This window comes from Crocodylus siamensis, chromosome 12 (genome assembly GCF_052110815.1).
Source record: "Crocodylus siamensis isolate JL-2025a chromosome 12, ASM5211081v1, whole genome shotgun sequence".
Taxonomy (NCBI): domain Eukaryota; kingdom Metazoa; phylum Chordata; order Crocodylia; family Crocodylidae; genus Crocodylus; species Crocodylus siamensis.
The window spans coordinates 27,528,949-27,556,807 of NC_143406.1; the positions used below are offsets into that span (position 1 = coordinate 27,528,949).

At 42.7% G+C, this 27,859-nt stretch overlaps 1 protein-coding gene across 4 annotated transcripts in view; it reads left to right on the forward strand.

The window, feature by feature from the left end:
- ABAT (4-aminobutyrate aminotransferase) overlaps positions 1-27,859 on the forward strand; it is a 137,535-nt gene that overhangs the window by 25,077 nt on the left and 84,599 nt on the right. For 2 of the 4 annotated variants that reach the window (XM_090023188.1, XM_090023187.1), the window contains exon 2: positions 21,566-21,697. In XM_090023188.1, the coding sequence (XP_089879314.1) occupies positions 21,628-21,697 (70 nt within the window). In that variant the 5' untranslated portion in view covers positions 21,566-21,627. Of the gene's footprint in view, positions 1-5,830; positions 5,975-8,728; positions 8,784-21,565; positions 21,698-27,859 lie in introns of those variants that run through there. The other 2 variants (XM_090023189.1, XM_090023190.1) reach the window with 2 other exon arrangements.

The following is a 27,859-nucleotide window of genomic DNA, read 5'->3' on the forward strand; positions in this document are numbered from 1 at the left end:
CCTAGAGCTTTTTTTTAGTGCTTTAGCAACTTAGTAGTATTTAAGGACAGAATGTAGTTGGCAATGTTTTACCCTCTACGTCTTGATGGTAATGTGCTCCATTTCCACTTCTTGGAGGCATAAATGATGTTTATGTTTTTGACGTTTTGTCCATACCCCTAGGAATTGCTATTTTTGGGTACTGAGTTTTGCTCAAGTGTTAGGGTTGTGTGCATTGTATGGAACATTTTATTTTTCCTAAGCAAGATGTTGATGCTTTCTAGTATATGTGAACCAATAACCTCAGAATGCTAATAGAATAAACTATAATTTACCTTGCTAGAGATTCCAGGTCAATTCTAGCAATCCTATGATCTGAAAAATCATAGAAATTTGTATCGTAGCAAGACGTTGTAATACCTTGTGTAAAAACCTTCAGTCTTTTGTAAATTACCTCAGCCTTTTACTATTGTGTGGCCAATCTTCCTAGATCCTCATCCTTTCCCTTCTAATTATGTCAGTCTTTCTAGCTTATTTCATGTGAGAGCATATGCCTTCCCTAAAAAACATAAATTGTATCACTTGGAATTATATGGGGTAAATGAAAGAGCCAGTTCATAAAAGCAGAAAATGTGCAGTAAGTCACCCTGCTCTGATTTTCCTTATATAGAATATATTGTATTTAACCGCCTCCAAGACAACTGTGAAGTTTAAGGTGACCCCCTTAAATTTGTCATTTAAATTTGTTCCCACTACTGCTGTGATGGAAAAAACAGTGATGGGGGCAAGGGGCCAAACCCTTGCCCCTTTCCTTCTCTGGTTGTCCCCTCATGCCTGTTCCTGCCCTGTCTTCCAGCTGTCCCTGCTGCCCCCCCCACCATACACCCTCCTGCTGTGTGCCCCTGTGCCACCTGCTTCTCCATGCCTGTGCCTGTTCCCCTATCTCTGTCCTCCCTGCCCCTTCCCCTCTTGCCTCTTGTGGTCTCCCCTATTCCCTTCTTTCTCTTCCCATGTGGTTTCTCCTGCAGTTCCTCAGCTGCAAGCCCCCCACAATTGCTGATTAAATTAAGTCATTCAACACTCTGCCAGAGGAAATGTCCGCTATTGAAGCCATACCTGTTTCTCCTTCATAACACTATCTCTTCAGATCCTACTTTAGGAAGTGTAATTCTGGCTATGCAGACATAAAAACAGAGTGGTGAACTGCTGGGGTGATGCATATATTCAGTGATGCCAGTGATCTGTAGGTAGTAGATATTTACACCTACTGTTAAAGCCATTCTCGGGTTTAATTTCTCTGCAAGCTGACACTGTTACAAACCCAGTCCTTTGCCTTGACAGGAGTATCGTTTTTTCTCTTAACAGTTAAGGTAGTTTCTAAGGTAGTTAAGTAGTTGGGTTACTTGAAATGCAGTATTACAGTTGTCTGTATTTTTGATCTACAAGTGTTTTTTTGTTCCCATGACTTGACTGTTTATAGTAATGACGTACAATGTCTGGATGAGCTTGCATAATCAAATAACCAGTCAACTATGCAATTAGCATTAAGTATTATATTAAAAACCAATATAGGACTCACTTCAAGATTTGACCCAAATCATATTACATCACACACTTGACTTCTGTTAAGAGAAATGTTATTGTTAATATTTCTCTTCTACCAAGAATAATATTTCATTTTGACTACAGTAGCATTTTCCATCAGTTTTATGGTAATGTAATACATGGAAAATGTACAGTAAGTTCTGGCTAATTCACCACTCCAACAGGAATGTAGAATGTAAATTTTGGTAAATTGTGCAGTACTGGCTCATTATCAGGTATTAGGGTGCTGGTGAGGAATTGGAATAACAGTGAACTATCCCTGGATGAATTAAACAAGTTGACTATATTGCTTTTAATTTCATGTATAAGTCAAGCACACTTCCTGTGTAGGCTCAGGTCTTACACTGTGTCTTGTGGCTTCTGCAGAAGATAGGTTGGGAACAAAAGTCATAAGTCTTTATCTGTGCAGTTTGTTTTCTGATTGGTAGGTTTTCTGTTGATTTTCAGCAATATGCTCAGTTGCTTATGTAGGAAGTATTAAGAAACCCTTGTATGTCCCCCTGAATGTATTGAAAGTACAGTATATAATGATAGTAAAAACCAAAGTAAGCTACCAAAACTACTACCGTGTTTAGCAAATGGCAATTAGACTACCATGGCAGTTTAATGGCAATTAGATCACATAACCTATTTGGATATTAAAATATTCAAGAAAATTCATGTTATTGTCCACCAAAACTTTTAGAAGATCCTCAATGCTATATTACAGGATTTGAGCAAATGGAGCAGTTTGGCAATATCATTGTGGGGGTGTGTTCATGTTTTAAAATGAATGTCTTACCTTGCCTTATTTACCTGTTATGTATCCTACTAGCTGTAATCCCCAATCCTATTTTTTAAATCAACCAAATGTTCAACAGGTTTACGTGGGGAGAAGATAAAAAGAAGATAAACTTTCATTAAAAAAAAATGCAGGTACCAATTGGAATGGGTCACTTTCATCTTTCAAACCTTCAACAATATTGCAGTGTCTTCTTAGTAAGTTCACAAGACTTGTTCATTTGAGTAGGAAATAATTCTGTCAGGTGATGGTTTGTCATTTAATAGAAAGAACATTAAAGAAAAACAATTCAATGCGTGTCTAGGTCAGCATCTAAAAATGAACAGGGTTACTTACAGTTGAAAAATGTAAAAGTCTAACTATTATTTTGTAGAACAACAACAAAATCCAAGAATACTTATATAGGAAACATTTTACCATTCTGACAAATCACAAATTTCTGTGGGAATCTTCATTGAAAATACGGGGGATACCGGCAATAGCCACTTTTCTTGACTTTAATTTCTTAAGAGCACAAGACTGTCTTTGTAGAAAAGCATCCGTGTGCCAATACAAATGCTCTCAGAACAATTTGGTTCTACAAAAAAATTGAGGAGAGGTTGTGTTAAATGCCAGCAAAGGCTTCGCAGATTTGGCAATGGATTTATAGCCTTGATGCAGCTAGTGACAGTATTGCAACAGGGAAGTTTTCTGTCCCTGCAGGACCAGGAATACAGAGCTGAGCACAGAGAATGGATGTAAATTGTGAGACACAAGACTTATCATTTCCGTGTCCTCTCACTCCAGCCTATCTTTTGATGGGAAGGTAGCTGATCAATTGTTGGGACTTAATCCATTCCAGCCCAGAGGGAAGTGTTAAGGAAGCAAGATTTCCAAAGCAAAACTATGATTGTTATGTTACAAGCAGAGAGTTGGGCTTAAAGGACAAGTCTGCACAAAAAGTTCTGGCCACCACAATAGTCACCATGAATTTCCAGTTTTCTCAGAGAAAACTGGACCCTTTCATTTGAAAACCATAGAAGTGCTTTACAAGTTCCCAGGTTTCTATCAGTGGAGCCCAAGCCAGGTATGTTTGTGGGATTGCTAGATGGCAAACTCAGGGAAATGGATCTCAGACCCCAGAGATGGCCTTGGCTGATGTGGAAAGCCTCTAGATTTTAAATTAAGAAATAATGGAGATAATAAAATGGCCAGCACGAGATTAACCCACAGTATTATTGGATAAAGCCAGGCTCTACCCATTTGCTGCTTTCTGTTTTGTTGAAAGTTTTCCAGCTACTCGATTGTCTTGCAGTTGAGCAGTTCCTGCCTATAGAAGATCACACGCCCCTACTCCACAGCGTGTGTAGAGCCTGTTGTTTTTCTTGCACTGAACATGCTCTTACAAAAACATGAATTGTACCAAACCCTTTTGTGTTTCCTCCTTGCTCCTGCTGAGCTCACAGCCGTGTGGAGCTCAAATAGCAGCCCAGGTAAGGAGAAGGGGAGTAGTGGTGCAGCAGCTGCCACTGACTGTGCACAAGGAGTTTTTCCCTTGCAGTCTATGAGTCTGAGTGTTGTCAGTTGTCCATTTACCACAGGAGAGCTCAATGAGGAAGTTTGCTGTGTTTTCATACAACATATTTAATACTGTTGCATAATTCTGTGTCAGATGTGCCTGTATGTGCGTATAAGCAGACAAAACTCTTGGGGCAGAGGTGATATATCTTATTAGACCAAATAAGTTGCAAAAAATGTTTTTCTTTGCAAGCTTTTGGACTCAGACACCCTTTGTCAGGCAAACGAGAATTCAAAGATGTTAAAAGTTTTCTCCCAGGTAGAAAAGTAACTTCATCTTGCAGAGGAGAAACCAGAGATGTTGGGGTTTCTCCGGGGTGAAAAGGCCAATTTGTTAAAACTGCTCTGTGGGAATCCAAACAGAGCTCATATTGGGTATCTCTCTTGTATCTGAACACACAACACTATTAAAATTGAATTAGATAATACTAGTGGATTGCCCCATTGTTAAGGGCATTTGAGGTGGCAGAAGGATTAGGTGAATTGCCCATGGTTACCATGTGAGACTGAATTAGACTTTAAGAGCTCCATGTTGTGCTGCTTCCTGTGCTCAGAGCATGAGACATCTTCCATCTTTATAACCTCTTCTAGGGGCTGCTGTTTTTTGGGTCTCAATCCCTCCTTATGCCACCCACATGCACGTATTCAAACGGAAGTGGCACAGTCCCAGAACTCCTCTTATTTCTCGTATCCAGTTTCTTGTTTTTCGTTCTTTATAGCATGTGTATTAACATGTGTTTGTTAAGCAAAGCAACTGGGATTGGCCCCCTGAAGCTGTTCAGCACTGTAGGTTAGGAAAGCTTTGTCCTGACAGTATAAAGCAGACAAGCCAGGATCTTCACACAGCAGCTGTATGGCTTTGCATTCACCTCATCCCCACATTATTCCACAGTGGATCAGAGTACCTCCTCTTTTGGTTAAGGGTTCATGGCAGCTTGAATCGCTATGATGTGCTGGTTACTGAACTGGGTAAGTCGCTATCTCCCTTGTAATAATTACAGATTTCCTCTGTGATTTTTTCTCCCATTGGTTACCAAGGCAACCATGCAATAGCTCAGCTGAAGTGCTGTCACAGTGATTTAAAACTGAATTGGCTCAGCCTTTTACTGCACATTGGTTCATCTTTCCTTTTGTCTCCTCCCCGACCCCCTTGGAGGCACCATGGCAACCCGTCCAGTCTGCGGTTCTCAGTCCAGCTCCCAGGACAACAAACTCCCTTCCCTTTTTTTCTGCTCCCATTTACACTAACTGCAGTGGTTCTGTAGTGTGTGCTTATGTATTTCTTTTTTAAACTGCAGTTCAGGCGATGAATGCACAGGGAGGTGACATTACAGTGCATCTTGATTGCTGATTATTACATGGAGGTGTTCACTCCCTCCCGCTCCCTCATGTGCTGTGTGTGATATCAAGGAAACAGCAGAACCTTAAATATTTTGTAGCAGTTTTCTCCCCAGTTATTACAGCCATGGCATGACAAACCAGAGCAAAGATGAATTGCTGCAGAGCAGGACTTTCAGGACAAATGCTGTCTTTTCAGTTCCACAGTTATAAGAAGGATGCGGTATTTGAAAACTAGGGGGCCATTTGAAATCCTCCACTGCATGCCAATTCTGGGTCCATCAGCAGCTTGTTTCTGGAAACCTATAGAGAATGCATCCAGATGAACTAAATGAGTGTGAGCTAATCATGTATTGTATTTTTATGTTCAGTGACACAACAAATACTCATCTGTGCGGTCAGATGGTCTTGGCTATAACTGAATCGGCTATTTTCAGTCCCTCCTCAGGGTTTAGATGAACACTGGCAGTTTGTGGAACTGGATTCTTTAAAATAGGTGGCTCTTTTTCGCCGTTGCTTGAACTGCAGGATTACTGCTAGGCTTTTCCCCAGTTGATCTTTGTTTTTACAGCTGACAATCACAAGCACTTGCTGAAGGGAGGTGACATCAGTGGTATTTCTCTACAATGCAGTCAACAGCAGCCTGCTTTAAAGGAACTAAAAGAGAGAGATTTTAAATTGGCGAGCTGAGTTTAGTATTTTCATCCAAGCAATGTAAGTGTCTTACACTCTTGTGTGCATGGCTTTTAAAAGATTTCAATATATATTGTGATGAAACTTTAAGGAATGTGTTTAAATGCTTGTCACATAATGACAAATCAACGGCTCTAATTTCAAAGAAGAAAATAAGTTAAGGGAGGAAGAGAGTAAGTGAAAGTATGTGTTTGTATATTATGTGATTTTCAGTGTGCAGCTCTTTAGGGATGTGCATTTGACGATTTTTTTAAATGTTTGCCTCCCTCTTTCTTCAAATGAAGTCAGGGTCACCTTGAGGAAACTAGAGCTCTCAAATTTGAAATTCTCCCCTCGTGCTGCTGTTTGGGTCTGGCTATTTCTGTGGAGGCTTTTTAGGGTTTGAGGAGCAGAAGAATGAACGATGGTTTTAGAAGCTGTTTTTCATTTGGCAATATTTAGCTAGTGTCTTATTCTTGTAAGAAGCTGAATAGGGTGCTGGGTGTAGTCTAATTTGGAATGAAGAAAATGCAGTGGGACCAGATAAACTTTTGTTTGATGTTCAGGGGTCTGGAATTGTGGAATAATTATACAATCTGAGAGGCTGGAAAGGTTTATGAGGCAGCTAACCTAAAAGTAGGTCATTTTTCATTTGTTTGCTACTTTATTTAAGCCTTCTTAATTGAACTTGTCTCCTGTATGTGAAACACCAGAGGCTTCGAAGTGAGAGTTTGGTGCTTGGAATTCTTTTCTTTAACTTAATAAAAATCAGTTGCACTATCTGACTCGGAAGATATATATATGTGCATGTATATGTATGTGTGTATATATATGCGTGTGTGTGTGTGTGTGTATATATGTGTATATATGTGTATATATGTATATATGAGACAAATTTGTAAGGCGAACTCAGTGGCCAAGAAAATATATTAACTTATCATGCTATACAATTCTTTTTTTCACAGAAGTTGCTTGAAAGAACCTTTCAAATGTTGTGAATAACAGGGAGCTGTTTAATTTGGTATGCTTTACCACCTTATTTACTTGGCTGTATGCCAAACAGTAGGCACTATCACAGTTATAACCAGAATTTGCTAAACTCCTGACAGTTTATAAACCCTCTTGCTGCTGCTTTTCTTTGAGTGATTGTTCCATTCCAGTGCAGTTTTGGTCACAAACTCTTGAGTTTTCATGCATTTTCCTGGGAAAGAACACACCTTGTTCGAAAGAGAAAAGAAATAGAGGTTCCTATTACAAGTGGCTTAAGCAGTATGTTAATTAGACAGGTAGCTAATCTTTAGTCTGACATTTCAAAAACTGAAAGTTGTTCCCCCCCTATGGCTGCTGAGGCTTGTATATACTGAGTTCTTAGTTCTTTCTCTTTGTTTCTAAACCCCTGCCACTACCACTTTCCTTTGGGTAAGGGAGACTTCTTGGATGCGGAAACAAATCAGACTCTAGGTGCAGCAGGGAGATGCAGTTAGATCAGTGCTAATTTATGTCACCTGGCCACCAACAGTTTAAGTAGGGCTTAAGCACCATCATTTAAGGAGGAATATAAAAGTCTCAAACCCTGTGGGGGGAAAGGTTCTAAGGAAGACTCAGCTGAAAAAAAACAAACCCTGAAGTATTTGTGAGATCAAATTCTGTTTAGTTTAAATCTACTTCTGACTAGAAATGTCTCTAAAATCTGTGCTATGGGGGACAGGAGAAGGGCAAACATAGGATCTGCCTGCAAAATGAGGAACTGTAAACCAGTCAGCCTAGCTTGGATTCCCAGAAAGTTACTAGAACAAAACTCCTGGAGGATACTAGGGTGATAGAGACAAAACAGTCAGTGTGAACTTGTCAAGGACAGACCACTTCTTTTTTTGACAAGGTCCCTGGTCCAGTAGATAAGGGGGAAAGAAGAAAATGCAATTGCATCTTGACTTCTGTAAGGTTTCTAATCCTGTCCTGCATGACAGGATCATAAGAAAATTATGCAAATAGAATCTCAAGGAAATTGCAACTGTTTGAAAAATCTTGCTTGGGGTAATTGCTGCTAGTTTGCTATCAGAGCAGGAGCACATTTGAGCAGGGTCCCAAATGGGCTAGATTCTGTTCTGCACTTTAATGACTTAGATGAGAGAATGGAGACTGCACTGAAAAAAAATAGATGACACCATTATGGGATGCATTGTAAGGTTTTTAGAGGACTAATTTAGAATTCACAAATCAGAAGTGCCATCACATATGCAGGAGAATAAAAGGTTTGGGAAACCTGAGCAGTGGAGAATGGTTGAAGGACCCCTGTAGAAAAGAGAATAGTGAGGGGGCTATAATTTTCCAGAATGTTAAAAGTTGCTGCAAGAAGGAATCAATTCTTTTCCAAGTCCCTCGGCAGGAGGACATGAGGAATTGATTTAAGCTGTAGCAAAGATTTAGGTGAATTGTCAGGACAGACATTATAAGGATAATTAAGCATGGGGATGGGTAACTTTGGGTTGTAGTGGAATCCTCTTCTTGTGAGCTGTTTAGGGAGAGTTTGATAAACTTGTGTTGAGGTAATCTAGATATACTTATCCTGTCTCAGAATTGGTTGCGGGGGGGGGGGGGGTGATGTGCTTTTGGAGTGCCTTTCCAACCCTGCATTTGATTTGTTTTTGTCTTACAGTTTTTATTACAATAACCAATAGGAGAGGGTTGGATTAGAGACAGATGGGGCTGGGCACCGTAGAAACAACATAAAAGGATGACCTTGGCCCTTAGTGATAACTATATAGCAATCTTAGAAAGCAAGGCAATGACTAAAGGGATACAGAGACCAAACTAGCCTGTAACACCCTGAAGGCAGTCCCCAGAGGTCAAGGTAAGAATCCTTCTCTGCTACTGTCCTGCCTATGTCTTTTCTATGGATGAAGAAAGGACTTTGGTTTCCAGGGCTGTACGCATTATTTTTCAGCAGCATGAAAATTAATTTATATACGGATATTAATCATTACATTTCAGAAAGGGAAAGTTAAATCTAAATAAAAACTAACATTTTAGGTCAGTAACTGCACTGTAAGGGCACAGGAATTGACAATGAGCCTATCAAAGATTTTTGCTTGTTTTGTGTGTTACTTCACTGTTAAATCAATTTAAATTTACACACACATACAAACATAAAAAAATGACTAGGCAAAAAACCTCTTGTGGTTAATATGAAAGCATAAGGAGAAGACGAGAGAAAGGACTTAATTTTAGTTGTATACTCCTTGAAGTGATAGTCATCTTGTGACAGTACTTTGTTAATATTAAACTTGCTGCATAGAAATTTCACACTTAAGAGGCTTTACCTTCCATGAGTTCCAGGGTTTTCAAGGGTCATATAGCCGTCTCTCTTGTTCTATTGAAAGCCTAGTTTTCACAATAATCTGGGCTCCAGCCAGTGCTAAGGTGCTTAAACCCTGGTGTTACTGTGTTAAAATCTAAATGTAATTGTTCATTAATTAGTGCTTTCTAAAGGGTGTCTCTTGGTATCCATGTCTTTGATTCCGAGAAATTTAAAATCTTTAACAACTTTACATTTAAAATGTTGTTTTTCTAGACTGCTTTGAAACTCATACCAATACGGTTTGAAATTCCTTCAGTTTTGCAGCTTCATTTGTTTAGCATTTTTGAGCTGGATAAAAATATTGCTTGCATCGTGATTCTTCCTGGTTCTCAGGCCAACGTACCTGCTATCATAAGTTTTGTGTGTCTTTGGTAAAAAGTAATTTTGCCAAGGAAACAAATGTTCACTTTCCTTTCCACTTTGGAATGGCTCCGTTCATTGCTCTTTGGTCAGAACAAGCTCTTGTTGATTGCCCCTGGGTATAGAGCATTGAATTAAAGCAGTTGATTTGCTGTTTTGATGTAAATATTAACACACGTTTATTTTCATTAGGTACCTTCTCTGTTGGTTTGTGAGCATTCAGGATTGCATCCTAGTGCTTTCTTTGCCCTAATTTTATAGACCTTATACCTAGTCCTCAATGCACCCTACATAGATCAAAACAAGACTATGGCTTTGGCACTGGAAAGCTTGCTGTCTGGCTAGTGCTAAAGACCATGCCCTGTCTTGTGTACAGTTTATAAATGGTTAGACAGAGGTAGCTAACACAGTCTAACAGCATACTTTTAAATCCTGGTCTAGACAAAGCTTTGGATGAAATCTGGATCTCTGTCCATCTCAATGGCAAAAGTCCTGTTGACTTCACTCTTGAACTGAAGGATATCACCTGTTCTACTTTCCATATTTGAAAGTAATTTCTACAGTTAAGTAGATAAATGAGGCTTTAATGTATATAAGGCTTGCCTAAGTTCCCAGTGAGGTTTCTTTAAGTAACAGTTCATTAGCTCAAGGGTCAAGCTATTTAGAACAGTGCCTTTTAGGTTTAGTGTTTTGCTGTTCTGTAGGGAGTCTTGTCTCTCATATATTTATTTCAGTAAGATTATATCAGTTTCATGGTTTACCACTTACTGCAACATGGTGGCTAAATAAAGAAGGGGCACAATGGGAACAGAACATGAGCTTCAAAAAGACCAAGGCAACATTTGGGATAATACAAATTGGCAATAGGCTGAACTTAAGAAATGAAAAGTTGGACTGAAAACTGTGTGTAAGACTTTCCATGATCTAATAGGTTGTTGTCTTGGATGGTTTCTGAAGGAGCATGGTGGAGGTTGGGTAACACTTGTAACAAGCCTACTGAGTTAGTTCCTGCAGTAGCTACTATGATGCAAAAGATGACCCAGACAGGATTAAAAAACCCAAAAAGCCTTCAGGTTTCTGCCTTCCGACCTTTTCCCTTGGCCTTGATGATGACTTTGAATTTCTTACCCTACTTAGTTTCTATGCTTCCTTTGGACTTTTCTTCCCAGTAACAAAATAACTCAGCAGTCTCCATTAATTTTTCATCTTGAATCCCAGTATTTTTTTCCCAGTATTCCTTTGACTCCTTCATCATAACATTGAGGGGTTTTATTTTCTTCCTGGCTTTTTTTTTTGGTTCAGATCTAACACATTTATGTCCTGGCTGTTCATTGTCTTTCTGTTGGAATGACAAGACATGATCTCATCCCAGATAGGCCCATTCCAAAGTTCTGTACATGTTGGATATGCTGCTGTCTCCACCCAAATGTTAGTCAAACTACGCAGAGCCAGTTTCTGCTCATTACCACGGGGAGTTAATATCTTGAGGAGACAGCAAAGGTAAGCTTCAAATCATCAAATTCTAGCTGGAAGCTTCATTTAAAAAGGATGGAAAGTCTACAGGAAATCTCAAGGAATGAATGTCCATAGTGTAAGGTAGTTCTCAAATTTGTTTCCATCCTTGCTGCTGTCTTGGCTTTGGTCTAGTCACTTGTTGATTTTGCAGTCCATAAAATGAAGATAATGCCTACCCATCTCTCTGATAGGGGTACTGTGAGGATTAATGTGCTGTGCTTTGGACACACAAAAGTGTCATGTAAGTGTAAGTCATAAGAACTTCTGCATTGTGCAATATGTAGATCGTGTTTTTGCTTTTGCTGCTGCTATTTCTGAAACTGATCGCGCACTCTCTCTTTTTAAATGTGAAATGGCTGTCTGATAACAGAAGGTAGCTCCTATGGCTGTTCTGTTGAGACTGTAAAGGTAAAACAACCTCATTTATTTTCTGAACAGAAAACATCTTGAGGGGTGGTGGTGGGAGGGAGCATTTGATCCCAATAGTGTCAATAAAATGAGCAAGCCACTGAAGAACAAACTGAGGCTTTTATTTGTAACTATGGTAACCTATATCCTTGACAACTCAGGTACAATTTTGGTGTTTCCAATTACGTGCAGTTCTACAGAAAGCCTTTTTACCTATTAGGAGAGCTAATCGTCAAAAGCAAATAACACTGTGCAAAATTGTTTTCCTGCAGAATATGTTTTTTGCTGTGGGTTCATGCTCCTATTTGCTGATTGCTATTAATCATTATGTAGTGAACATTGCTGGGTGGCAGTGCTTCTTAGAGCTGTGCTCTCCCAGGTAGAAGTCACCACACAGTGGTAATCGTCACCCTTCCACTGGCTTTCTCCCTGGTGTCTATGAAACTTTAATCTGTCAATGAGTGCTTGCTCATCTTTCTAAATGTGAAAGAGTTCTTTCTGAGATGCTGATGGCTGTGAATTGTCACTCCCACAATCTCAAGCATGCTGAGCAGAACCACGGAGCATGGATGAGTTGCTGTAGGACCTGGTAACTAGATTGACACTGTAATGTGTTCTCGATCCATTCCAGAGGGTCTTTATTGTAGACATACCTGCACTGAAACACAAAAGCAGCACAACTGGCTGTAAAGCCAGTTGGTTGGTACAGAACACTTTAAGGTGGTCAAATGCAGCTCTTGTACAACTTAAATTCTTTCTCCTGCCAGTTTCCCCCACCACCTTTGGGCATTTTTCTCCTTTTCAGTACCTCCCATGCAAAAAATGGCTATGCCTCACCCTCTGTCTCAGCAGATTAGGTAGGCAGTTTGTTTTCATTCTCTGGTTTGTCTTGGGAGTCCATCACCATTTACTTGAATTCAGCTCACTTGAACCTTAGTAGGAGATTTCCTAGCTCCAGTTTCATTTAATTTTCCTTATACCTATGTATTGACACACTGTTGGTTTGAGCAAGCCTTATCTTAGCTGTTGGTCGTCACTGGAGCTGCTAATTTTCAAGCAAAGTATATTTGTGTGTTGGAAGGAAAGGAAGAGCTGGGTTCTGATCAGAAATGCTTATTTGTTAAAAACCATATTTTTTCATAACGAAGTGCTACTTTTGGTGAAACTTGAATTGGAAAAGTCTTCTCAGCTTTAGAATGGATTTTCTGGACAAAACCAGAAATGAAGTCACCCCAGACTAACTAGTAGCCTGGGATCAGGGCTCTCACTTGGGACACAGGAGTTTGAGGTGCAAATTTGTGGGTTGAATGAGACAGAACAGGGAATTGGCATGTGACTTAGCCACTGGGCTGTATGGTGCTCCATCTCTCTCTTATTTTTCCAGGAAAATCCTTGAAAAATCTCAGTTTAGCCCCAGAATAGGAAAACTATCCTAGAATAGGAAAAACATCTTCAAAATTTTGTTGGGGGGGGGGGGGAGCAATGGGTTTTCTGCCACCTGTAAGTATTCCACTTTTGCTCCCTTTGCTCTGATTGTTCAGTGTTTCAGAGGCTTTCACCTCTGAAATTAGTGTTCTGTTTACTGAGTTTTGTTTTTTGCACCTTTATGAAGTGATGTTTAAAAAAACCCCTCAAATCTCTTTATTTGTGCACAGTTTGTGCTTCAGAAAGGGACTTGGAGGAGAGTAATATTTTAATTAGATTTTCTGTTGCCTGGCCAATGCAGAGGAGTGACCCCTAATTGAAGAAACATGGAGACCTTTGGAAGATAGTTTTTTGCATTACTGTTTTTAAATTTTCTTTATGCAATTGGGCATGGTCACAATCTCTGCAGAGTGGGAAACAGATTTTACCAATAGTGCACATACAGACATAGGTACAAATCGCAGCCTGACTTCAGAGGAACTCTTGGAAGAGAAATACCTACCAGTGCCATCTCTTGTATGATCATGGCACATACTGACTGAATTCTTAACTCCTCTTTGAGGCTGACTACACTGGAGTTAAACCAACTGACTAATCTTAGCCAGCGTGGTGCCATGTTTTTGCGTTTATCTTTTCAAGCGCTTGCAGTTGTGTGTCTGAATTCCTAAGAAATATCTCAAATTCGGGAGTGACTCAGATGCTTTTGGTATAGATGCCTATGAAAGGTATATTAATTGCTTCACTAAGTAGGCAAAGATGAATGACTGCAGGCTATTTTGAGGTCCTTGAATGGCAGGTGCTGTTGAAGATTTCACTCTTTGATGTAACTGGCAGGAACCCGTCAGGCTTTTGCTCACTCTTGCTCAGATAAACCCTGTAAAAGACATTAGTGGATAAGTGCTGGGTGAACAAGCCTTTTTTCCCCTGACTGAACTCTGTAGGTATATTTTAGCCTTTGGGCTCTTCATGAGCTGTTTTTCTGTTATTTGATATTCCCAATGAAATACTGACTTGTCACCTCAGTCACATGATGCAGTTGTTAGTGAACTCTACACCCAGGAGAAAGGCCTGGTTTTAGTCCACCCTAGACCTCTGATGTTCTCCGGGAAAGGCTTGAACACTGTGACAGGTTGGGGAGTAGAAATTAAGAAAAGGAGATCAAGCAGCAGTCAAGAGATGAAAAGACAACAGAAGACAGATGATTGTGAAGGCTTTCCATACAAAATGTATCGCACTTGGCTCCATTCAGAAATGCTGGCTTTGCAATTACCTGCAATTTCTAGCTCTTGAAAGGAGAGAGGTGCCAACAAAATGGAAGGGCAATTTCCATTTTTAACAGTCAGTCTAATTGCATTCACAGAACAATTGTTTGTGTATACGTGAGCAATCTGTTTGGAAAAGGCACGCTAAAAGTGACTCGTGTATCTCTTTCCCGTTGGACTGCTGCCTCCTGAGGGGTGGAAGAATTGTTCTATTACATTTCCCTTCCCTGTCTCTGAGGTAGTGATTTTTTTTTTCAGTGGTGTATGTGTCTTTGTGTGCTGTTCATTGTTGGGTCTGTTTCTGCAGAAAGCTAATCAACGGGTTTGTGATCATCATCTCAGCAAGTTTGCAGATTACACCAAGCTGTGGGGAGTAGTAGATATGCTGGAGGGTAGGGCTAGGATTCAGAGTGACCTAGACAAATTGGAGAACTGAGCCAGAATAAATCTCATGAGGTTCAGCAAAGACAAGTGCAGTCCTGCACTTAGGACAGGCATGGGCGGTACAGGCTGGGCAGCAGCTCTGCAGAAAAGGACCTGGGGATTACAGTGGACAATAAGATGAATATGAGCCAACAGTGTGTCCTTGTTGCCGAAAAGGCTAATGGCATACTGGGCTGCTTTGGTAGGCTTGTTGCCCGTAGATCAAGGGAGTGATTATTCCCCTCTGTTCAGCACTGGTGAGGCCACATCTGGAGTACTGTGTCCAGTTGTGTGCCCTCCCCCCTCTCCGTCCCCCCCCCTCCCTGCAACAGGATGTGGACAAATTAGAAAGAGTCCAATGGAGGGCTTCAAAAATGGTGGGGGAGGAGCATGTGACTTATGAGGAAAGGCTGAGGGACCTGGGCTTATTTAATTTAGAGAAGAGAAGACTGAGGTGGGATTTAATAGTAGCCTTCAATTACCTGAAGGGGGTTCAAAAGAGGATGGAGCTAGACTGTTGTCAGTGGTGTTGGATGACAGCGATGGTCTCAAGTTGCAGCAAGGGAAGTTTTAGGTTAGATATTAGGAAGAATTTTCTTACTAGGAGGGTAGTAAAACACTGGAACAGGTGACCCAGAGAGGTGGTGGAATCTCCGTCCTTGGAGGTTTTTAAAACCTGGCTAGGCAGAGCTTTGGCTGGGATGATCTAGTTGGGGATGGTCCTGCTTTGAGCAAGGGCTTAGACTAGATGACCTCCTGAGATCCCTTTCAGACCTAATTTTCAGTGAATCTTTGATCTGAGCCAATTCAGGTCTTATTCAAAACTTATCACAAAAATTTGTGATCTCCTCTTCAATGTATTTGTTCAGGTCAGAGGTACAACTAGTAATTTTTGTACCCAAGCAGCAGTGCCAGAAAGGGTGATATGCCAAGAACTTGAGATCCTGGAGGCTTCCTGCCTCCTGCCTGCTGATGATGCTGTCAAGGTGCAGACTCCCCACCAATCCAGCCCACCATTCATTCTCCTCTCAGTTTTTGAACAGCTGTCTGTCGTACCAGCTGCCCAAAAAAACACATCTGCAAGAGACACTACTATATGGCTGTGTAAAATGGAACAGCTGCCTGGGGAAGGTGATGTTTACATTTATCATTTTAGGCTTGTTAATGGAGCAACATAGTGAAGTGCTGTGGCTGCCTGCTCTGTACCTGGATTATGTGCAATCTGTACCTGGGCAGCCTAGGAAATGGCAGGATTTTGGTCTTTGGACTGTCTTGTTATCAGTATTTAGGAACATTTAAAAGGTCCTGTTCCTGCTCTTGAGTCCTCTCACATTTGTAAAGGAGGTAAATGAACAGTAAGTTTGAATGTTACTAAGATTGTAGGGGGACAGGAAACACTGACTGAAGCATGCCCGGGGACTGCCACACAAGAAAGTTCTGAAGTTGAGGACACCAGGAGAGCCACTCTTGCAGGAGTTTAGGGACTGGTTCTCCCTCACCATGACAGGAAATTGAGGATTTCAACTGGAGGACTCAGGTGCCTGCACACTAATGCCAGGAGTATGGTGAACAAGTGGGAAGAGCTAGCCCTCCTACTCTCCAGTGAGCATTATGATCTAGTAGGGATTACGGAGACCTGGTGGGACTGCTCACATGATTAGAACGTAGCCATAGTAGGGAAGAACACCCCGCACAACCGAGTAGGGAAAAAAGGTGGAAGTGTGAAGCAGCAGTACACCTCCTTGGAGGCCAACATCGGTTCCAAAGAAGAGCGGCTCAAAACCCTCTGGGTCAAACTATGACGAGGGGAGACATAGTGAGAGAGGTCTAACTGTAGGCAGGTATGTACTACAGACCACCAAACCAGGGGGAGGAGCTAGATCTGGAGTTCTCAAGAAATGGCAGAAGCGGCACACGCACAGGACATGGTCATCATGGGTGACTTCAGTTACCCAGACATCTCTTGGGAGGAACACTCGGCTAAGTCAGATCAATTGGTAACGCTTTCCTAGACTTGGTCTTGGCCAGAGAAGATGATCTGGTGAGCGACTTGAATATAGAGTGTAGCCGGGGTGAAACCATCATGTTTGCTGTCCCTCGCAAGGCAGGAAAATCAGCTAGCAGGGTTGAAGTTTTGGACTTCAGCTATCAAATTGGTATTGGCCAACATGGCTGGTTAATAATTTGCCATTGGTATTGGCCAAAAAAATCTTTATCAGTGCACCCCTAGTTCTCCTGGGAATGTCAGTGCTCTCCAAGGAGAAAACACAAATGTACAGATGTTCAGTCTTTTTCTCTCAGAAAAAAAGTGGTCCCTCTAAAAGAAAAATAACCTGTTAAATCACTCGCAGGAGAGTTTCTTCTGGCAGAGCAAGTATATATATGTGCTGTGGCTTCTCTCAGAAAGGAACATAGTCCTCCAGCACCCTATACCCCACCAGAGAGAGAGTGTCACTCACTGGACTCTGCTGTTTCAGCAGGGAGCGTAATATGCCCCCTTCACAATTCCTACATTGTGCTGCAGGGAAGCACAAGCTGACCATGGGCAGTCTGGGTCAGCCAGTCACGGCTTTTATATGCACTGTTATCAGACAGACAAAGAGAGTTTGCAAAGCATGCTGAGATGTGCACAGAGGTACATAGTATCAGCAGTGCAAGTTCTCTACTCTTTAGGGCTTTAGCATTTTAATGTCTGCATACATGTGATGCTGGGTAAATTTCTCTATCGGGAGAGCAAAATTGGGAGAATTTTCTCAGATTAATTGTGTGTATGCAAGCCAAATCTTTTTGTGATAGGTCAGTGATTGGCTACTTACGGTTTGTGGGCCAGATCTGGCCCATGGAGCCATTTGATCTGATTTGTGAATGTAGACTTTGGCAGCATTCAGCAGCAAGGGGCTTCAGAAGCAGTCACCCCCCGCACATGCTGCTGCAGGGAGAAGCACTGGTGGTGTCAGGGTCCACCTCTGATCTGTACTGGGTCATTCACAGCCTAAAAAGATTGCCATCCACTGTGATAGGTCACTTGTGGTTGAGTCAGGTATAGTAGTCCATATTGGCTGGTTGCTAGACAGTCACTAGTTTTAAAATCTGGGTTTTTTTCTACCATTAACTGTCTGCATTACCCTATCTTGAAGGACATGGTAGAAAGGCCTGAGTCCTGTTTATGGTACCCCTTCTGTCTTTGATTGCACAGTTAGAGCTATCTGTGTGAGAAAGAAGACAAATGCTAAGCGCAGACAGGATTTGATTGGTAGTAAAAGTGACAAAATAGCGGGTGTTTAAACAAATGTCATGATCAGTTAAAAGTATAGGTTTTTGCAAAGGATCTATGGCTCATGGAAGTGAAAAGGAACCTGGTTTTCTTACACTGCAATGTGATGTTACCCAGTTTTTTATGGTCTCAGGCTGGAAAATAGCAAAAGAAAAGCTAAATTATTGAACGTTTAAATATCTTGGAATTTTAATTTTCCGTTATTTTCAGGGAACTCTTCTTAAAAGTAAAAATCATTTCAAAAGGTAATTTCAGACCTTTCATGAACATTATAACTCAACTGAAAGTCTAGGTAGGAAATTACAGATTGAGATTCATCAGCGAATATAAAAGCTAATCCAAAAATAATGTAAAGCAAAAGGAGATTCTAGGGGCAGGGAGATGTTTGGAAAATAATACTGAAAAACATGTAATGGTGACAGTGGACAGAAAACAGATGCTGTAATGTGCTATGGCAGCAAAAATAAAGCTAAAATAGGGGTCTCTCTGGTTTGGACATGCAGAGACATCTCATCAGTGAGATGGAAAATGGACTAGATGAGCTACTGCAAAAGATGCCAAAAGGAACTGCCCTGAATGGAGCCAGGCAAGATGGCACAGTAAATTTTAGTTCGAGGAGTCTGCTATGGGTAAAAGTAAATTGCCACATTATATGCCATCATTGCAGAATGGTGGTGAGATAAAAATACCATTTTATTAATTTTCCAGAGATGCTTCCAAGGCACCATCTTGCAAAGAAAACATAGACAAGGTGTGCTTATATTATGTCATTAAAGAAGTAATATAATTCTCAACAGGCTTGTTAATCAGTGTTGAAATAGGAGGGGCCATGGTTCTTTGGCCTTGTAAACAGCTTCTCACTAGAATGACACAGCCCTGGAGCCCATGCAATGAAACCAGTGTATAATGGCCCCAATAGCTTGTGTTTAACTAGATAGTCTGTGTGTAGTCTCACTGAAATTAATGTGTCTAGTCATCATGTGGCGTTAAACCTGCACTTAAAAGTCTTTGTTAGGGTCTAGCCTCTTTGAAGGAAGTGAAGACGAACTGTGATTGGAAACACTAACAGGAGTAAAGGGATCAAATTAAATGAATCTTGTGTTTTCAGTGGAGCAACTCTGATTTTTACATACAGGAAGTCCACCCTTATTAAGCTGCTTATTCAAAGTATATAAAGAGACTCACTTTTTCAAAATATGCAGTAAATATTGTGCAAATGTGTGCTTGCCTTGGAAGTCTTCGAAACACTTTTGATTTTAAATTGAACTACGTGGAATCTAAGTGAAACAAAGTGGTAGGCTGATGTTTTAAAAGACTAAGGGGCTTTTCTTTCCACCAGTGTAATCCTGTTTTTGAATTAATAGGCTCAGATTAGCATGGCCTTCTTGGAACTGGCAAAAAATTCACTGAAGTGTAGAGGGAAGTAAATGTCATCATAGCGAAAGGTAAAATGGAAATCAAACTTCTGGCCTTTTCACGTTTGTTAAGATGCATTTTCAACCTAGCAACAATAGATGAGCAGCTTCTCAATCATAAACATTTGTTCAAAATTTTGATTACTGGTACAGAAATGATGTAAGCGACAATGCAGAATGCCATAGTAATGTAGAATAAATGAAGTTTAGACAACCAATTTCATTCCTTGAGATTTAGGGAAGTTCTTCAGGGCTAGAGACAGAAATTACACACCAGCTGGTGTAAGTGATCAGAATCTGGTTTAAATCTATAACACAAAAGAAGGTCAGTGCACATAAACTGCTTTCAAAATGGCAAGATCGGCGTAAGATAAATCTGGATGGCTGTCGTATCAGACTTAACTGATTTAGTTAAATTGGTTTGTTGAACTTCTGTCCCAGGTCCCCTCCAGATTCAAGTTAACTCACTGTCCCTCAGCATCCCAGGATGCTTTGCACTTCCCTGAACCCTGCCCTACAGGTGAGTGGTCTAGCCCTGGCTCAAGCTGTCTGCTCCAGCCAAGCAAAGATGTTCTCTAGCACCCCCTGGCTTCTGGCCTGCATCACTGCAGACATGTGGCTGCATTTCCAGAGTCAAAAGTGAATGTTTAATCACTAGCTTATTGGTTCAATCTATGCAGCTTACATTAACCTGTGAAGATTGAATCAATTCAACCTGGGGCTTTTTGACTGTCTGTATTTAGCCCAGAAGAACTGTACAGGACAGGAACAATGTTAGCTTTGGCTTGCACACTTAATCTGTATTGCAATAATTGCAAGCAGTTAGGAAGGAAATATAAGAGGAAGTAGATGTCAGCACAGAAACCAACCATGGGTCATGCAAGTACATAAAGGAACAGGGGCCTTTTCTGCCCTGAGTGTAGCTTACAATCTTGTAGGTTTAGGAATAAAATTTAACTGCAACTCTTACTCAAATGCTGAATTAACAGACTTGTTGTCTCTGTTCTAGACTCCCAGCCAGACCTTTCCCCCAATTTTGCCAGGTGATTCAGATTAAGGCTGTTATATGGTCCAAGTCTTCATCCCCCAGGGCCATTTAGATTCTAGTTTCTCTTCTTTGTTACTCAAGCACAAAAGCCTTGGCTTTGACATAATTGTGACCCATTGTTGACTGATCTTGGAGTTATCTGGAGGAGCAGCTAAGTCTTTTAAGATTTGTTTCCTGTTACTTCCTAATACGTCTGCCATTTTCTAGGCTTGAAGCCCCTTCTGTTTGCAGAAAGTCTCTGCATACTATTTACTATATGAAGCCAAATGGAGGCTGGGGAGGGAGAATCAGGAGCGCTTCCCATAAATTATAATGAATCTAAATAGAAGATTTCCTTGGGAACTGTTGATATAGCAGTTTTTATATTCCTTATTAATGCTATCCCACCCTATGTACATCAAAGCAGAAAGAAAGAGAAAGTAAAATGACAGCTGATCTTCTGTGCAACAGAGTTTCTTAAGTGAGATCTTGAAGCTTCTGGGTATTTGTAATTCCTAGAAGCACAATTTGGCAGTGGCACAATTTGGAAGTGGCACAATTTGGAAGTGGCCAACATGAACTGGAACTACTACCAGCAGGCAGCGTAGTCCAGTGGTTAGAGTACTGGACTAAGACTCTGGAGACCTGGGGGTTTTTGCTGGTTTTGCTTTTGATTTGTTGAGTATCTTGGACACCTAAGTTACCCTCATTGTGCTGCAGTTTTCCCATTTAAAAAATGGGGATATTGCCACTTGCTTCCTTTGAAGTGTCTTGATATGTATGGATGAAAGGCTGCTAGAAAAAAGCTAGGTAATGATAAATTTTGTGGTGGTAAGGAAAAACCTTCCTCTGTGTCCCAGTGAACTTGTGTACCCTTCATCTCATTTCATGTTGCTTTCACATGGTTGCCTATGAACCTGTGGCTGATTTAGGATGGAAGATTTAGGAAGTGGTATCCACAGGACTCTTAGGCCTTGTTAGAAATAAGAGGTACAGATACAGTAATTTGCTTTGACAAGACCTAGTGAGACCTCCTGTTTCAATCCTTGGTTTCTTCTTGGCCTCCAGCAGCAAATGAAAGGGGAAGGCTTGAAAGGAGTGTGGTGGTGATTGTGATGGCACTGTCCACAGGATGTAGATACATTTTTTGTATGTTTTTTTTTCAGAACATCAGCCAGAAAAAGGAGCTCTATCAAGTTTGAGTCCTTTTGAATAAAGAAAAGGAAAAATGGCTTCAATGTTGCTCAGTAGACAGCTGACTTATTCTCTGCAACAAAACTCCAGGCTGCTTGTATTTGGTACGTATTGACTTCATCCTTATGCAGAATATCACCAAGGTATTACTAATGTCATTTTTTTCTCATAATGTTGGATCCTCCAGATTTTGAAGACTTGCCGTTGTAATTTGGCACCTTTACATAATGTCTTCATAATCCAGGAGTATTGCAGATAGTTGTTTTAATCACTGCAGATTATGGAGGAATTTGTTGTTTATCCTGCATTTAGTGCCATTGTACTAAATGAAACCAATTCTCTTCCTTTGCTTCCTCCCCAAACTCTTGACCTCTGCTGAGATGGGGCAATTTTCTGATACTAAACAGTGTTGAAATGAAAAATGAGTCCTTGCTGCTTCTGTATGTGCTTCAGGTGTGATGCTGCATAGCTTGTTTCATTGGAGTCCGTAGAAGTCCTGCATATCTAAGGACTTTTGGGGGTTTCCTACTGGAGAGCATATTACATTTCCGGGGCACATGGTTGACCAGTTATTTCATATAAGAGCGATGTAAAGTGTCAAGTAACTGTCTACTCCTAGGATACAATAAAAATTCTCACTTAGCCACTAGCATGTAAGATAGAGTGCCCTGTGTTTAGATACTAAGTCGGCAATCTCTTAAAAACAAGCATTTCATTCTTAGCCCTCTGAGCTTTTCTCAAGCTGCAGATTGATGTGGTATTTTGTATAATAGGAAGAGCAGTATAAAATAACCTTTGGTTTATGCATTATTCCATGAGCTGAATGGCTTACTCTTTTGGCTAATAAATGTTAAAGCCATCTCTATCTCCCCTCCCCACATACATACACACCCCTTCACATTTACTCAAAAAAGCAAATGTCATACTGCAAGACTTGACTTCCTTTTAAATCCCATACTTTAGTGAGCAGTTGACCTCTGGCTGAAGCCAATCTGATTTTGTGACCATTTAAAATACACTAGGTCTGTGCTACAGTAGAGGAAACATGGTACTTGTGACTCATTGATTGTCCACATTATATAAATGCGGCAATCTTTATGTCAGTAATGGGCATTGGAAAGTGCTTGGAGCATATGAGCCCTCAATTGGTTCGTGCAACTTTGAACTCATCTCTCTGTTTTCTCTTTAATTCTTGGAATTCTTGCCACCCCCCTCCCCCGCCCACTTGCTTTTTTGCTGCTTCCTACACCAGGAAAATGAATATGCTGTGCTGTATAGGGGAAGCTTCAGGCGGTTGGTATGGAAGTTCGTTCATTTCTGGGGCAATAACTCACAGCCCCTGTGTAACATGAAGATAAGGTCAGTTATCTAAGTCCTGGCCTGCTTTCCTCCCTCCTGTCTCCCCCACAACAGGAGTAAACTAACAAGAAAACCGCACCCTTGGGCCTCGTTGACTATGCCGGGGGTGGACAGGTGGGCTGCCCGTGGAATGTGTGCAACTGGGACAGGGTAAAGGGGCTGCACATATGGCAGCAGGGAATCGGGCTGCCTGTGTGGTGCGTGGGGTCGGGTGGGGGGAGGCTGCATGCTTGGGGAGGGGGACTATGCTGCTTGAATGGCAAAGAGTGCTTGGAGAGGGGTGAGGTATCCACGTCTGTGCTGCCCGTAGCCCCTGGCTCCCCAGAAGTTGGACAGCTCTGTGCTAATCCACGGGCAGACAATGGTAAAACAATGGAGCTTACAGGATATGTGCAACTTATAAATAATAAATTAATGGAATCTCTGTTAATATTTCCTGAGGGTGTGAGTAGACATAACAATTAAATCATTTAAAATGTTGCAGAAGTGGTTGAAAAACTTCAAGATAGCGTCTCTTGAAATTAAGTTATGTATGGCTATAACCTGGATACCTGTTTAAGAGCATGTCACTTTTGGTTACATGTGTATGGGGACAGCATATGGGATCTGAGCCCCAATCCAGCCCCAATCTTCTCAGCTCCTCCCCTGTGAGGGGGAGAGGAGATGCTTGGGGGATCCCTATCATCCCTCCACCCATGATTTCCACTCTGCTCAGGGCTCTCCCCTCTCTTCTACCTCTCATCCATGTGAGGGGAGGAGAGGGGGAATTGCTGAGAGTAAGGAATGGCACACTGGTGAACGTATATCCCCTGGCTGAAACATTTCCTTTTGAAGTATTTCCAAGCATGTTCCAGAATAATTGGCAGGCAAGCTGTGTGAGAAAAGACTTGTTATAGAGATGCCGAATCTAGGAGTTCTCTTTTGTCTGGCTTTTGATTTAATAAAATAAGACTCAGCTGTTAGTACCAGTCATGGGTTCATAGATTCACAGATTGCAAGGGGCTGAAAGGGACCTCACAAAGTCATTGGGAAGAGTCCCCCTGCACTAGGCAGGAAAGATAACAGGGGTCAGGTGACCCCAGTGAGATGACCATCCAATCTCCTCTTGAGGATTTCCAGGGTAGATGATTGCACGACATCTGGAGGGAGTTTATCCCACAGTTTGGACACCCTAACTGTGAAGAAGTTTTTCCTAATGTTAAGCCTGAAGTGGTCTTCCAGGAGTTTGTGCCCATTACTCCTGGTTTTCCCCAAGGGTGCCGTAGTAAACAGTTGTTCGCCAAGCCCCTGATGTATTCTCCTGGTGTAGTAGTAAGCTGCTACCAAGTCCCCTCTCAGCCTTCTCTTTTTTAGGCTGAAGAGGTCCAAGTCCCTCAGGCTTTCCTCGTATGGCTTGTCTTGCAAGTCTCTGATCATACAGGTGGCTCTTCTCTGGACTCTCTCAAGCTTTTCCACATCCTTGTTGAATTGTAGTGCCCAGAATTGGATGCAGTACTTCAGCTGTGGCCTCGTTAATGCCAAGTAAACTGGAAGAATCACTTCCTTGGTTTTGCTTGAGATGCATCAGTTGATGCATGCCAGAGTATTGTTTGCCCTGCTGGCTACAGCATCACACTGACAACTCATGTTCATAGTATGGTCCGTTATCACCCATAGGTCCCTTTCAGTTGTGGTGCTAGTCTGTTGAGCGCCATCGAGCCTGTAAGTATGTTGGGGATTGGAGCACTTTACATTTCTCAGTGCTGAACTTCATCTGGTTCCAATCTGCCCAACTTGCCAGCCTGTCTAGGTCCGCTTGTATCTGCAGCCTGTCTTCAAAGCATGACCATGTTCCCCCATAACTTGGTGCCATCTGCAAACTTGGCCAGTCTGGTCAGATGGATCACCTCTAAATAGTTTTCCATTTCATATGAGCAGTGGTAGAGTCTTTTCTGTCATCCAGGCATTAATTTAATCTTGGGATGGGATCTGAGGAATGCTATCCTGGATCCCCAAAATTGGGTGTCTTCCCTTCTAGAACTTCAAAGGGTGGCATGTCAAGGGATCCAGGATAAAATGTCTCAGGTCCCATTCGACATGTGTTGACATGCAGAGAGTCCTGGATGGGGGGCAGCTTCCCACATGCCCAGACATTTTTAGGGGTCACTCATGTAGCCCAGGACTGGGGAGCCACTCCCTTGTCCTGGATTGCACACACCCCTTTGAATTTCCTGGTATGTGGGGAGCTCTGCATAGCCCAGCACCAGGCTCCCTGCAGGCCAATAAGTTTAAATGAGCTTTTAAGAAGCCCTGCACAAGAGCCCATCTCTAATGTAGGGCTCCCCCCGTGCTGGCAATTTTAAAGGGTGCAGTAGCAGTCCAGAACCATGGAAAAGCTCCCTAGGCTGGGCTTCCCATATGCCCTTTAAATTAACATGTCACATGTCCAAAGGGGTCAGCAACCCCAGACACGTGTGCCGAGCATGGCATACGAGGCCATTTTGCTCAACTTTCCACCACCGGCCTGCACTCTACGCAGCTGCTGCCAGCCACAGAGCCTGGGATGCTCCCAGTAGGGAGCTGGGGGCTGCAAACCCTGCTGCAAGTAGCCTGGGCACCATGGCTGGCAGAAGCTATCCCAGAGCCTGGGCTGGCTGCAGCTGGGAGACTGCAAACAGCTGCTGCCTCATCACCCTGGCCCTGGCCCCAGCCCCGATGAGCACAGTGCCAGCACCTGCTGCTTTCCCGGAGCCCAGGGCCAGGAGACAGCTGTGGCCAGGGTGGTAGGCAGCAGCTGTTTGCAGTCTCCTAGCTGCAGCTTGCCCAGGTTCTGGGTAGCTGCTGGTAGCCAAAGAGCCTGGGTTGCTCCCAGCAGGTGGCTGGGAGGATGCAAGCCCTGCTGTAAGCAGTCCAGGATGTGTGGCTGGCAGCAGCTACCCAGAGTCTGAGCCAGCTGCAGCCGGGTGGGTGCAAACAGCTGCTGCCTCCCTGGCCCCAGCTGCCTCCCAAACCTAGACCAGGCCCTGGGCTCTGGGGAGGCAGCAGGTCTGTGGGGAGGGCAGCAGGGCCAGGAGCACAGTGTGTGCAGCCCAGAGTGGCAGCACACAGAGGGGCCTCAGAGGGAAGTTGTCTGCTGCTGCAAGCTCCACGCTGCCCTGGTCATACTTCTCCTGTGTGCACACGGGCAGCAGCGCAAAGTTGTGCCCCTTGCTGCTGCCCCCATCTGCAGAGGAAGTGTGGCCAAGGCAGCAGGGAGCTTGGAGCAGCAGACGGCTTTTGTGCACCCCCCCACTGTGCCCTGCTGCGCCAGGTTCCACACGCTGCTCTGCAGAGGCGGCGGGAGAGGGCAGCATGGTGAGGAGCACAAGCCTGCAGCACGCGCTTGCCCTGCCCCTCACACGGATCTGGGGGGCACAGGTCCCCCTTACCCCCTGGGAGTGCATGCTGCTGCCAGGAGCTGGCGCCACCCCCCACCTGAGCCCACAGCAGACAGCAGCAGTGGGGGGTGGTTCCTACTCCTGCTGCAGCAGCCACTGCCTTCTGTTGGGGGCAGGGAGCTGCAGACCTGGGTCCCTGGCCCCATAGCCCTAGCAGCTGGGGGCCCCCTCTGGCAGGGCTGGGGGGGCAGGGGCTTTGCATGGGGGCAAGGGGCATGAGCAGGGCTGGGGGGCTGTTGTAGGGGACCTGCACAAAACAAATACACAAGATCAAAGGTAGTATCAGAAGTTGTATTTAGTGTCATCAGGTTTACAATTCTTAGAAAATCTGGTATTTACCATAAAAAAGGCCACATTTATGATTATTAACTATAGTAATATGCAGTGCATCTTGCCTTGTACCCCCTGCCCTTGTTTTGTTTTTCTGGCATACCAGCACTCTGGCACCTTCCAAGGTAGACATTGTGGGTTTTTTTGGTACTCCCCCTTTACTGAGTAAGCATCTTTGTGGGTGATTTGCCATTTCATTTCAAAATACATTACTTAAACCTGTGGCATGTTACAATTTATCTCAGGATTAATATTGTCAGTCATGCAATAAATGAAACAAATGAAGTACTCCCTTCTGTCCACCCATGTGTATGAACCACTCGCTTGAATGCTTTCTTGCATTGAACATCCAGTTGTAAAGCAGCAGGATGGGTCCTCTCTTGGGATGCAGAGCTTGAACTTGAGACCTGGATTCAGTTCTCTCTTTTTCTACAGGTGTCCCCTGAATGTTTGTGGAAGTCATACAGTTTTTCCAGGTCTCTATTCCTCAGCAGAGAAAGAGGTTGAGGAAAAACTCATTGAAGAGTAGGGGGCTCAAACTGCAGTGATGGGAGCCATATTGTTATCTGCACAGTAAACTCTTCCTTCACCCTTGGTAGTGCCCCTCACATGTTGTGTGCTGCAGTGAACAGGCTGCTTCCAAAACCGGAAGCCAGTTTAACTGCTGTGTGGAACAGGCAAATTAAAATGGGAATGGGTTCATTGGCACTGTTACTGTGCTAATTAGCTCATCACCAGCACCTTGCAAAGACAGCTATTCTGTTCCCACTAGAACGGGCTTCCCACATGGAGCAGTGCCAGGTGTGAGGCTGCAGGAATAGTGAGTTTAGAATGTAGCTGTATCCTAAAATGGACAGATTGCAAAGTCATGAAGACTTTAGTTTTTACTCCAGCCTTTTGCTGATGATAATATTCCTTGCAAAAGCTTCTTGGGAAGTTTTGCATGTTGTTTTTATAGGGGTAAAGAGGTTTCTAATGTGAAATGCTGGATTACGTAGGACTTGAGGCAGTGCTGTGCTCTTACTATATGTTGTGGGCCTGATTTTCATCTCCTGAACACCTCTATCATGCCACTGTCCTCAGAGGAGTTAGTCCTGAAATACATCTCTCTCTCTCTCCCCCTGAGTGTGGCGGGGGGCGGCAGGTATTGGTCTCCGTGTC